Here is a 14,209-nt window from a genome sequence, read left to right as displayed (position 1 = left end):
AGCCTGCTATCATTCTTTTTCACTACTGCACACACACACACACACACACACATAAGAGGTCAGTCCTGCAGCTTCTCTCTTCAAGGCTTTATTGCATACTGGAGTCTTTTGTCTGTGTTCAACAATTCAGTCAGTTCAGGTGCATCTCAAACACGGCAGCTTTTCAAGCACTTTGAGACATAATGGGTTCTTCTATGTGAGGCTGTGTTTGTGTGTGATTGCAATCATTTTGTTTTTTGTGACATCAGCACAGAGCACTAACATCGCATGCTTCATTCAGACTGTAAACCAGCCTTTTCCTGTTTTACTGTATGCATACTCTGTCTATCTGACTGACTCTCTGTTTTTCTGTCTTTCTGACACGAATAAGTCATTCTTCTTCTTGTATTCCTTCTCTGTTTGTCAGGTGGGGATGAAGGACAATCCTGCAGTGGATCCGATCATTCATGGTCTAAGAGGAGTGGTTCATCACGGTGAGTAGATGTTTTAATCCAGCACAATATTGCAGTGTTCAGTACTCAAATGGATCACATATATTATTTTTGCTAGTTACATGCATTTCCAATAACAGCTACTAATTTGTCGGTGTCCGGCGTGTCTTACATGCTGGAATGAACAAAGCCGACTCGTCTGCTATTAGTCAGTCTGTTTGTGAAAGCGCTCTTCGGTTCTGACAGGATCTCAGGCCCCTGCGGCCTCTGACTAACGGGATGATGATACGATGATGATATTGGCTGAGAAATCAGGGGTCTCTTGAGCAGAATGTGTGCTCAAACTCTAGATTTATGCAATCCATGTATTCCTGTCATATATCTAGGCTGGCGAACAGACAAACACCCACACATGCGTACACAAACACATCATCTACTGCTCTGACGGGAATGTGTGTAATTTTGTACTTGTGTTTTGTTTGGTGGTCTGTGTCGTCTGATGACAGATGTAAGGGGAAACACTTATGCACCAAATAGATGAACAGAACTGGTGTTAGAAGAACCATACACTGATATACAAACAAAACATTACCATCAATACCAGCTACATCTGGTCAATCAGAATACTCATTCACAAGAGTGGGCTGAATCACTTTCTAGTAAGATCAGTGTTGAATGGTACACTGACAGCATTACTATGTTTTTTTAATCAATTCATGACAGAATTGCCAAAACAAAAACAGATGTTTTGTTTAAGGAGGTGTAGTGTGTACTTTCTTTGTCACTAGTGTCATGAAACTGAATTTTCCTGGTTTTTCAAACAAGTTTCTCAAAGACTCTCCTGTCCGCCATTGGTCACATGAATAGGAGGCCCCGCCCCCAAACCCCACCCACAATCACAATCACAATGTTAGACTTTTTGTGGTAAATGACCCTACAAATGAGCTACTTATAGTTGTCTTTGCATGTTAAGCTGATACAGTGAGGAAAAAAATGATTTGATCCCCTGCTGATTTTGTACATTTGCCCACTGACAAAGAAATGATCAGTCTATATTTTAATGGTAGGTTTATTTGAACAGCGAGAGACAGAATAACAACAAAAAAATCCAGAAAAACACATTTCAAAAAAGTTATCAATTGATTTGCATTTTAATGAGTGAATTAAGTATTTGACCCCTTAGTACTTGGTGGCAAAACCCTTGTTGTCAGTCACAGAGGTCAGACGTTTCTTGTAGTTGTCCAGCAGGTTTGCACACATCTCAGGAGGGATTTTGTCCCACTCCTCTTTGCAGATCCTCTCCAAGTCATTAAGGTCTTGAGGCTGACGTTTGGCAACTCGAACCTTTTCTATGGGATTAAGGTCTGGAGACTGGCTAGACCACTTCATGTTCTTCTTCTTGAGCGGCTCCTTTGTTGCCTTGGCTGTGTGTTTTGGGTCATTGTCATGCTGGAATACCCTAACATTTAAGAAAGACAACACACTTCCCCTTTAATATTTAGCATATTGGCGAACTGCGCTAGGGGCACCGAAAGATAATTTTATTTTCACAAGATGATTTTACCCTGAAAATTACCTTGCATAAGTTGACCCTTAAAAGTCATCTACAATTTTCTCGATGTTCCTTCTGCCCGCTTCCAGATATTAAACGCTCTGAAATGATGAAGACACCACCAGCTGCTCCCAGCGTGAACCAAACGAATATTCTGGAATATTGAGATGAAACGGCGAGGTCTGTCCGTGATTCAGACAGAGTAAATTGACATCTTTAAGGGTTTCTTAGTTAATACGCTCTTGTTCTGCCTGCTTTTCAGTCATCTCAGGAGCATCTCTCTATGTGTCCACGCGAAGTTTAAAGGCACGCCGAGGCTTTGATGGTAATTACCGGCCTGCGATTTGTGCTGCCCACTGAGACGGTCGTAGAAAGCGAGCGAGAGAGAAAGAATGACGAAGTCGTGGTGTAATCTGGACGGCCGTGGTACTAAAAGCATTGTGGTGCCATTCTGACAAAGAGATCAACTCTAATGCAGTGTAATAATGGCACTCACTTTAAACAGCGCCCACTCAGAAGGGATTTTACCAAGACTGAAAATAGTTCTGCCTCCACCTGCTGCCAGACGAGCAAGATCAGGACACTCCATCTGATGAGACTTACCAGAATGCCATGACTGTGATTAACTCAATTTTTACATTTTCTGATAAAGAACGCCGTGAGTCATTTGTGCGCTTACGAATGTCGCCACCAAGATGACAGGGTGTTGCCAGGATGTGGCTGTGTGTTTGAAAGGGGTTTGGTGTGATTAAAAGAGCCCATTCCCAAATCTCTGTGATATTTGGGTCTCTCAGACCAGCTCTAGTGATGGGAATCACAAGATATGTTAAAATACTTTATTTAATATTCAGTTCCTTAACAGGAACTTGACACTTGGTACTGAAATAGAATTTCATTGCCACATAATGAGAGGAGTTCAATAACAAATACGTTCTTATAGAACTCTGTTTACACAGAGTTTTAGGTATATTAAAGAAAAATTCAAAAGCAAAAATGTTGACATTTTGATATCTGACAACATTTATGTTTTATCTTGTCATATGAACAAGTCAGTAAAGGTGAACACATTGTTCAGTGAACTTCTCAGTTTCATTTCAGTAGGAATTTTTAGTTTAAAGTTATATTTTGATTCACAAAAAGAACCAGCTTATAAGAGCCATTCACGACTCCTTTATGTTTCACATCATAGATTCAGTTGCGGTGCAGCTGAATACATGCAATAGTGCATGAATTTTGTTGTCTTAGTATGGTGGTGTTTAAATGTTGTATGGTGAATTCTTTAAATATGAAAACGTACTTACAGGCTGCGAGTCAGACGTGTCAGACTGTCCTTGCAACGTTGGAATTGCCCCACTTTATAGCCTTAACCCTTTGTGTACAGCTGGCGTTGTAAGCTGCTCTCCCAGGTTCAGGAAACAGTCCTCCGTGAAATGCACATCACCCACTCCAATATTTGTGTTGTACTGTTCCAGAACAGTGTTGTAAATATAACTTAACCACTGATTTCTAGTTGTGTCCTCATTTGGAACGCCAAAGTACTTTAGCTGTGGCAATGAAACGCACTGCGTCTCCACAACATGGCGGCTGCAACACTACTACAGCCGCTAAAAGTTACGCCTTCTTTCTTTATATACATATGGGCGGTGTTATGCTAATCTTCTCTCTCCGTGACGTGGACCAGTGGACCGTGTTTGAACGAGCCGTTTTAGGGAGGTGTGACTGAGTCTTAACTTTTATAATAAATATCTCTTTGACTTTGAGACTTTAAGCTTTGCAACTTTACAGATCTTATGCACAAACAACTTTTAACACTCCAAAGACAAAGGAAAACAAGAAACCACATCATATGACCCCATTTTTTTGCCTGTTGCTTGCTAAAACTACATTTTATCAGACTTTTGAATGTCCATCAATTGAAAAGGTACCTTTTGTCTCATATCAATCTAGTTACAGCATCTACTGTACAGCCAAACCTTGAGCCCTTGATTCACACAAGAAACTAGGAGAGGAGAGCAGACAGAGGCGCATTTATTCATCCTCTTAATTCACTCTGTCCACACCAGTCAGACTCCTGCGGCCTGTTTGCTGGAGCGTGTTGATCTGGTTTGCTCAGTAGGGTTGCAGTAGGGTCTGATGGAGGTGTGTGTGTGTGTGTGTGTGTGTGTGTGTGTGTGTGTGTGTGTGTGTGTGTGTGTGTGTGTGTGTGTGTGTGTGTGTGTGTGTGTGTGTGTGTGTGTTCTCAGTGGGAGGTGGGACGAGGCTGCGTTCTCTCTTCTTATCCCAAACAGATAGGAGCAGGGGGTCTGCACATATTCAGAGCCGTGTCTTCGCTGTCAGTGCTCAGGCGTCTATAATTTCACCATGCTGATCTCCTGCAGCATACGTATACTACGCACAGGAAGCTGAACCAAACGATTTGCAGCTCAAATGACATGCGTGCGGCCGTATCAGAATCCTTAAACCTGTTTCTCCCCCCAAAAAATGCAGATCTGAGCAGAGTTTGGGTAGTGTTGGCGCTTAAGAGGCGTGCATCCGCGTTGAGAAGCACAAGAAGGAATTTTACACGCTGTATTTAAAGCTCTCGGCTGGTGGAAGAAGAGAGCCGTCTTGTTAAGTGATCATCCATTAGGGTCCTATGGTAATTTCTCTTAATATTTAACCACACATTAGATGTAAATGGCCAGCTGCATATTACGAGACCCAGTGTGAACAACAGCGCAATTGCGTTTGCTTCAGATTACAATGGGCGCACGCAGGCGCATTATACAGGCCCTCTGGGAACATGTCACTTGCGAATCCTTAATTCAAGCATGTAAGCTTTTGTTTCTACGCCTGACGTTAACATGAGCAGGTTTTAATGAATCTCTTATGAAGTGCATGCTTCATTTTAACGTCCGCGGCGGGGACAAATGAGGTCCGTATAGAGCTGCTCGGCTGGGGTCGGGTTCGCTCACGACAGTACTTTCAGAGTTATTGGAGCTATTAAAGGGGACGTATAATGGATAGCGGGAAATTCCTTGCTTTTCACAGCATGATGAAGTGCAATGTAGATTGAGCTCCCTCTCCAGTCCACTCAGACTATTTATGGAAATGAAGCAGCTCAATCAAAATGTTCACATTTATTACATTGGAAAACCTCAAAGGCAGGCATATTTATTCCAAATTATTGGATTACTTACTAAAATAATCCAATTACATTAACACAAAACAGTTTACATTTACATTAATGCCTGCTTACTGTTTAGTAACTTGGCCAACTTGATGCAAAATACCTTGAATAACAGTATAACTGCACTTAAAATGCTACAAAAGTGCTAAAGTTTTGTTTGCAGAGTTACCTAAAAATATAAATCCCTGTCCCAGATGTGCTTTCTTCAGATGAACTAACATTTTTAGAAAAATAATCCACCTCTTTGAGTACATACAGTGCATAGCATAAATGAGTACACCCCGTCTAAAACTGAACAAATACAGTAATTACTCTTTACTCAGAAGACATTTTGGGGTTCTTTGGAGATGTAATGTTCCAACAAGCTTGCTTGATCAGTTACCAAAGAATAATGTCAAAATTATTCAGGAAAACAAGGTTTTCTTATCAAAATGATAAAATGTTGTGTTAAAAAAATGAGTACACCCTTCTGAAAGTTACTAAATAAAACAAAACAAAAAATTAGTGTAGGTTTAAAGCAATTTTTGATCAACAGGTAAATATATTGAACTAAAACTTTAAAAGACAAGTAATTTCCTTACAATTAAAAGTGTTATATAGTCCACTAAATCATACTCAGACTTGATTCTGGCAACAATGACACCACTTGGGAGAGAACTGTCAGAAGATTTATTTCTTAGCATAAAAGAGGACAATGGTACAAGATGAATACCAAATCATTGTTTTAAGCGTGAAAACAGCAGAAGTAACACCGACATTCAAAAACAATGGACTTGTGACAAGGCTCCTGAAATAACCAGGTCTTCTCTTTAAGTTTTAATTTAGTGATGAGTGAGTTTTTGCTAGAAAAAGAGCAGCAGAAATACCTTGCAAGTGTCTCAGAGCCGGCAAAAGCTATGAAAAGAGTGACTGTTTATCTGAGTAAGATGCAGCCTGCAGAAGTGACATGAATGGTTGTTTATCCGCACCAGAACTACCTACTGCAGCCAAAGCACAATAAACTCATTTAGCTTTTCCATGGCCCATAATTACAAAATATAGACTTCTGGGAATCCATACTCTGCTCTCAATCATTTCAGATCTAACAGCATCCAGAATGTTATGTTGTTGCTGGAGGAGGAGTACAGTGAGAAGTGTCTGATTCCCACAGTGATGTTCAGTGCTAGTAAAGCTCTTCTATAGGGATGTATGAGTGCTGAAGGTGTGAGGGAGTTGTGCTTTATCAACGCTGTCATCAATTCACACACCACTGTGTGATATAATACAAAAACTAGAAACAGGAGATGCTACCCTTTCCTCATTCTCTGAGTTTTTGGCCATTTTTTCAACATGACAATGAAGATATTTATTCTCCCAAGGTGAAAATCCTTCAGTGGACTTGTATTTCAATCAATATTAACACTTTTGAGCAGCTGTGGGGCATTCTGTAGAGCAAAACTCTTCAATTAAGACCAAGGCATTGAAGGAGGTCGTCCTCCAGAAGTAAAACAGGACAGATGTGACCATTTGTCATGAACTTGTACACTCAGAGCCAAAAAGGGTCAGAGCAGAATACCTAAAGTTCTGGAGGACGTACTAAGTACTAGAATATTATGTATTTGCTGAATTAAATCTAGGGTGTACTTCTTTCTGCAATCCTTCATTTAAACGAAACTGGCTAATTTGCTTATTTTACAGAAAATATTGGCATATGTTTTTATTAAGTATATGTTTAATAAATTTCAATTCCCCATCTTTCCATGAATTATATTAGTGATCATTAAGAAAATACATCTTTTATATTTATTTAAAAGGGGTGTACTCATTTATGCTGTGCACTGTATAATGCAGTGAAAGACATTGATTTATCCACTGGGATTCTTTGGACTACTGTCATGATGGCTGAAGCAAAAATATACAGTATAGGCTCTTGTTCACTTGCATTATTTGAACTAAAAGAGATGGATTATTTTTATGAAACAACTTTGGTTTGTGTTCATGTGAGGAAGGAAAGCCATATATGTGTAGGATGGCCAGAAGGTGAGTAAATGATGAGAGAACACACATTTATATATATTTCAGTCTAAAACAGGATGAGAAACAGGGATAGGGTTTCATTTCCTCACCGGTGTCCTGGCTGTGCTCGTTCTCGTAGCGCGCGGCAGCTGATGTAACCTCCTGACGGACGTTCCGGCGGCGGGACTGCGTGTGGCGTGCTGGGTTCAGACACGGATGTGTGACTGGAGCGTTTGCCCCGTGGCTGTGTGTGTGTGTGTGTGTGTGTGTGTGTGTGTGTGTGTGTGTGTGTGTGTGTGTGTGTGTGTGTGTGTGACAGAAAAGCGCTCTGTGGCATCCATTACCACACCACTGAGGCACGGCGAAAGCTTCTCTCTCTCTAGTTCTACATTCCCAGTCCAACCTTCAGGGGATTACCATTCATTCAACCTTAACTTCAATATACACACAACACAAGGCACGTTAGCCTCCCCATTTACACACTAGCCATCTTGGCGCATATAAATGAGCGCATGCTTCTGTTTGTTTTGCTCTCTCTCTCTCTCAGCGAGCGATAATGATACCGCTATCGCATCGCTGTATCTCTAAAGCCTGCTGCGATCGGTAGTGGCATCGTGTGTTGCGAGTTCATGTTCGTCACATCGCGTCACACCAGTCGCTGAGAATTGTTCACTCGAGCAAACGTCTCTTCTCTGGGGTGCATAAATCAAAACACTGAAATGAGCTCTGGCTTTCTCTCTGGAATGTATTACAAGACCATTAATTCAGTCTTCCAGGGGTGTTTTGAAGTCTTCATTGGCACTGCTGGGATTGGCAATACATTTGAAATGGGTGGAATCGCACAAATGTCAGGATGACCCTGCTGAAAAAAACATCATATGCTGGTTAGGTATGTTTTGGTGCTGGGATGCTGGTTTTAGCTGGTTATGCTGGTCCTTTGCTAGTTTATGCTGGTCCTTAGCTGCAAAGGACCAGCATAAACCAACAAAGGACCAGCATAAACCAGCAAAGGACCAGCATAAACCAGCAAAGGACCAGCATAAACCAGCAAAGGACCAGCATAAACCAGCAAAGGACCAGCATAAACCAGCAAAGGACCAGCATAAACCAGCAAAGGACCAGCATAAACCAACAAAGGACCAGCATAAACCAACAAAGGACCAGCATAAACCAACAAAGGACCAGCATAAACCAGCAAAGGACCAGCATAAACCAGCAAAGGACCAGCATAAACCAACAAAGGACCAGCATAAACCAACAAAGGACCAGCATAAACCAGCAAAGGACCAGCATAAACCAACAAAGGACCAGCATAAACCAACAAAGGACCAGCATAAACCAGCAAAGGACCAGCATAAACCAACAAAGGACCAGCATAAACCAACAAAGGACCAGCATAAACCAGCAAAGGACCAGCATAAACCAACAAAGGACCAGCATAAACCAGCAAAGGACCAGCATAAACCAACAAAGGACCAGCATAAACCAACAAAGGACCAGCACAAACCAGCAAAGGACCAGCACAAACCAGGAAAGGACCAGCACAAACCAGCAAAGGACCAGCACAAACCAGCAAAGGACCAGCACAAACCAGCAAATGACCCGCATAATCCACCAAAGGACCAGCACAAACCAGCAAAGGACCAGCACAAACCAGCAAAGGACCAGCATAAACCAACAAAGGACCAGCATAAACCAACAAAGGACCAGCATAAACCAGCAAAGGACCAGCATAAACCAACAAAGGACCAGCATAAACCAACAAAGGACCAGCATAAACCAGCAAAGGACCAGCATAAACCAACAAAGGACCAGCATAAACCAACAAAGGACCAGCATAAACCAGCAAAGGACCAGCATAATCCACCAAAGGACCAGCACAAACCAGCAAAGGACCAGCACAAACCAGCAAAGGACCAGCATAAACCAACAAAGGACCAGCATAAACCAGCAAAGGACCAGCATAAACCAACAAAGGACCAGCATAAACCAACAAAGGACCAGCATAAACCAACAAAGGACCAGCATAAACCAACAAAGGACCAGCATAAACCAGCAAAGGACCAGCATAATCCACCAAAGGACCAGCACAAACCAGCAAAGGACCAGCACAAACCAGCAAAGGACCAGCATAAACCAACAAAGGACCAGCATAAACCAGCAAAGGACCAGCATAATCCACCAAAGGACCAGCACAAACCAGCAAAGGACCAGCACAAACCAACAAAGGACCAGCATAAACCAACAAAGGACCAGCATAAACCAACAAAGGACCAGCATAAACCAACAAAGGACCAGCATAAACCAGCAAAGGACCAGCATAATCCACCAAAGGACCAGCACAAACCAGCAAAGGACCAGCACAAACCAGCAAAGGACCAGCATAAACCAACAAAGGACCAGCATAAACCAGCAAAGGACCAGCATAAACCAGCAAAGGACCAGCATAAACCTACAAAGGACCAGCATAAACCAACAAAGGACCAGCATAAACCAACAAAGGACCAGCATAAACCAGCAAAGGACCAGCATAAACCAACAAAGGACCAGCATAAACCAACAAAGGACCAGCATAAACCAGCAAAGGACCAGCATAAACCAACAAAGGACCAGCATAAACCAACAAAGGACCAGCATAAACCAACAAAGGACCAGCATAAACCAGCAAAGGACCAGCATAAACCAGCTAAAACCAGCATCCTAGCACCAAAACATACCTAAGCAGCATATGCTGTTTTTTCAGCAGGGGAAGAGTGTCAGCAGTGTGTTTTTTGAGGGTTGGACTGCTCAGGCTGAACTGCTATCAAATATGTAGAATTCCTGCAAATCGAGTGTCGTTCACATGCTAAGCTCTTTTGTACAGGACTACTAGCATTAGGTTTGGAATATAGGTCAGTGGACTGGCGATATACTTCATGCTTTGTGCGTCAAACCAATCGACTTGCTCCATCTGTTTATCTTGATTTCAGGCAAAATGTTTGTGCGTTTGAAAATCAGAACAAGAAACACTCGAGTGGAAAGCTGTGTAATTCAGCGGTTTTATCATGTCGCCAGGCCAGCCATATGTTGGGCAGGCATTGTTGGATGGAACTGATAAGCGTTTCAATCAGAGGAGGATTATGGGCAGAAATCTGCAGATTGTGTCCTCTCGAGGATTGAGTGGCTTTAAAACACTAAACGCACAACTCATCCACAGCTTGAACATCCCGTTTGCTCTGTGTCTCTTTTTGGACTAGCAACAGACAGAACAATGGAGAAAAACAATTCTAGAACAATACACAGATTAATCTCAGAGTTACAGCTGCTCCATTTTGCTGTGTACAAAATACATTTTCATAATCAAACAAGCAAGTTTCACAATCAAGTAAACATGAGTGTTTGCTCATGCTAAAGTCACAATCATGATGATAAGGTGTTGCTGTGCAGATTCTAAACTATTCTGAGTGTTTTATTGTGTTTACACTGCAAAAAATGCTTTTCTTACTTAGATTTGTTGTCTTGTTTCCAGCCAAAATATCTAGAAATTCTTAAATCAAGAAGGGTTTTCTAGATGAGTAAAAATTGTCTTGTTTTCAGAAAAAATAAGTCAAAATTAAGTGCATTTTGGCTTAAAAACAAGCTAAATAATTTGTCAATGGGGTAAGAAAAAAATTGTTTTCTGTTTGAAATAAGATTTTTTTGCTTACCCCATTGGCAGATTATTTAGCCTGTTCTCAGCTCAAAAACTCACTTAAATTTGACTCTGTTGACTCAAACAACTGAATCTAATGAGTCAGTTTAATTTTTTTAGTGAATCAGAAACATACAGTATAGTGAGACTAGTGTTGCTTCATTCCCTGTGAGTCAGTTCAGTTTAGTTGTACCAAATTACACAGTGAATAAGGAACTTAGTACGACTTCAGTAGACCAATTGCTGAAAGAATGACTCTTACAAGCAAATTATTTTAAATGGATCCAAACCATACAGCACAGCAGGTTCAGTCCAACCAATTCTGAAATGAATCACTCTTATGAGTCATTTTTTAAAGAATCAAACACTTACTGTGTTATGTTGTTTGTAGGGCTTGTGAGATCACTCTAATTACTGACTGTTCAAATTACTGTGTGTAGTTAAAGACAGGCTATGAGTTTTTCTCAGTAGTATGAGTAGTATTTTATAAAAAATAAATGGACAAAAATGACTGTGAAAAGACTATTTAAAAATCAAAAGAATATGTCTCCACTTGGCAATAGTATTGTATTTTATTTTTATGAACAGTTAAGAAGAACCTAATTCAAGTCAAGCTGAGCTTTATTGTCATTCCACTACATGTGTGGACATACAGTGAAATTAAATGTTGTGTCTCGCAACACTAGACGTAAGAGCAAGTTTTTTAAACCTATACATAGCTAACTTACTAAAACGGTAATCTAACTATACATATACTATGAATACTTGACTATACACATAACCTAAGACAGACTATACAAGTACTTTACATAGTACTAAACAATATTGTGCAAGATACTGTGCAAAAGAGGTATTAAGGTTAAAAAGCAAGTAGTGCAATATGACTCGTGGTACATTCACAAATTAACATTTGTGTTATCTTGTTAAAGGAATACTCCACTTTTTTTGGAAATAGGCTCATTCTCCAACTCCCCCTGAGTTAATAAGTTGAGTTTTACCGTTTTGAAATCCATTCAGCCGTTCTCCTGTTCTGGCGATATCACTTTTAGCATAGCTTAGCATAGATCATTGAATCCTATTAGACCAATAGCATCGCGTTCAAAAATGACCAACGAGTTTCCATATTTGTCCTATTGTGATATTACTGCGCCTGCTGTGTCCATATTACGGCAGCAAACTTCCTTGACTATTACGCCGGAATGGGAGTGTAGTTCCTAACCTTATCGGCCTAGAAAATCTCATCTTTACATTTTCCGCTGGTCTTACGATATAACTACAGAAGAGTCAAGTTTTAAATAGGACAAATATCGAAACTTGTTGGTTATTTTTGAACGCGATGCTATTGGTCTAATAGGATTCAATGATCTATGCTAAGCTATGCTAAAAGTGATATCGCCAGAACAGGAGAACAGCTGAATGGATTTCAAAACGGTAAAATCAACTTATTAACTCGGGGGGAGTTGGAGAATGAGCCTATTTCCAAAAAAAGTGGAGTATTCCTTTAAGTCCTTGTAACATGGAGTGTTTGTAAGAAAGTGTCTGGTGCATATAGAACGAAGAGTGTGTTTCTTCAGGTGGTTTGTCCAGCCCACTCACCTGTGTGTAGCACACTCAGAATTTCACATTGTTTTTTTTAAAACATGGAGTAACCTAACCATATAAGCATCAGTAATCAACACTACCAACTATATAATACGCTTGTTCTCAGTGTATCGTTTGGTCTTGTTGTTTCAGAAAAAGAGACATTTCTAGAGCCCTTCGTGCTCAGAGACCTGTTGCCGTCGTCCATCGGGAGCTACTACCGCTACATCGGCTCTCTGACCACACCGCCCTGCAGTAAAGTGGTGGAGTGGATCGTCTTCAGCCGGCCCGTGTTTCTCTCCTACAAACAGGTGAGTCTTTGCCAGTTTCATAGTTATTCATGCTTTTTGTGTCTTTTAAAAAAAGTATACTGAATTATACCAAACAAGATTGGGAATTTATTATGCATCTTACTCAAAGCGAAGCTCAGAGTCATAATTCCCACAATACAGAGCGGATGACCCAGTTGAGAAATCTGAGGAGTTAAAACTGTTTGAGATTTATTAGACAGAGCTGATAAAAATCACCTGGGGCCTCATGTATCAACGCTGCGTACGCACAAAAACTTTGCGTACGCCAGATTTCACGCTCACGTTTGGATTTACTAACGATGAAATTAACGTGAGAATGTGCGTTGATCCACGCCAACTCCATGTCTGGCGTACGTGTATTTTTTGTGCGTGTGTTTGTTTTATTTCCCTTGGCGACTCCTAGAGGCAATTATTTTAAATTGCACACTACAAAGTATCGCACCAACACATGTGGAAAACATTGCTATTAATTTATAATTGATAAAATGGGTTAATTGAGACAATATTTTTCTACCAATTATGTGATTTAGAACATATAAAAGCATTTGCAAATGTATACAACCCTTGGTCTATGGCAATGTTGTCCTTATACATCAATGGCCGAATCCGAAGGGAACGTTTAGGGATCACAGTGATTTTCTGGCCCACGATGATGACTGGCTTATAAGCCGTTTCAGATTTCCAAGAGCTATCCTCTTGGAGCTCTTTCCTGAGTTGGGTCCAAATTTGGAGACAGCGAGGAGCCACGCATTACCCGTTCCCTTAAAGGTGCTGATAACGCTTGGTTTCCTGGCAAATTGTTCTTTCCAAAGGGAACTGGCAGATCGCTCGGGGTTAAGCCAGTCGTCTTTCAGCCGTGCAATGCCAGCTGTATGGGACGGGATCATCCGCATGTCTAGCAGGTATATAAGATTTCCATACCATGCAGTTGACCAGCCAAACAAAGCGCAATTTGCAGCGATCACCGGTTTTCCTAATGTAAGCGCAAGCGATCGACTGCACGGACATTGCTATAAAGGCGCCATCTGAAGAACAATTTGGATACGTGAATCGGAAACAGCTAAGTTTTACTTTATTTTATTTTATTGAGCGTAATTATTTAACTGCATATCAGGAGACCGCGGTTATCCATTAAAGACGTGGCTGTTAACCCCCCTCAACAACCCACAAACTGACCAAGAGCGCAGATACTCGCCCATTCTCGCACTTGTAGAGCGGGCGATTTGGCAGCTGAAATGCCGGTGGCACCAGAGCCGTGCACAGACCTTTTGAGGGGCATGTGCTGAAACTGAAAAAAATAAATATATATATATATATATATATATATCTTATGTAAACTAATTCAAACAACACTGTGATCCACTGGGATGTCCCTCTCAATGGCTATATAGGCTATATAATATGATGAAATGTTAATAAATTACATCATGTAATTTACAAGTATCAGCAAATTCAGCAGATAACCATAAAATAGAAATTTCTTATAAAATAATTTACCTA

At 40.8% G+C, this 14,209-nt stretch overlaps 1 protein-coding gene across 1 annotated transcript in view; it reads left to right on the top strand.

The window, feature by feature from the left end:
* Nucleotides 1–14,209, top strand: part of LOC141293558 (receptor-type tyrosine-protein phosphatase gamma-like) — a 91,171-nt gene that overhangs the window by 69,170 nt on the left and 7,792 nt on the right. The window contains exons 5-6 of the mRNA XM_073825579.1: nucleotides 407–473; nucleotides 12,552–12,709. Of these exons, the coding sequence (XP_073681680.1) occupies nucleotides 407–473; nucleotides 12,552–12,709 (225 nt within the window). The remainder of the gene's footprint in view (nucleotides 1–406; nucleotides 474–12,551; nucleotides 12,710–14,209) is intronic.

Source organism: Garra rufa, chromosome 20 (genome assembly GCF_049309525.1).
Source record: "Garra rufa chromosome 20, GarRuf1.0, whole genome shotgun sequence".
NCBI lineage: Eukaryota > Metazoa > Chordata > Actinopteri > Cypriniformes > Cyprinidae > Garra > Garra rufa.
Note: the sequence above shows the minus strand (reverse complement) of the source record. Positions and strands in the feature narration are given on the sequence as shown.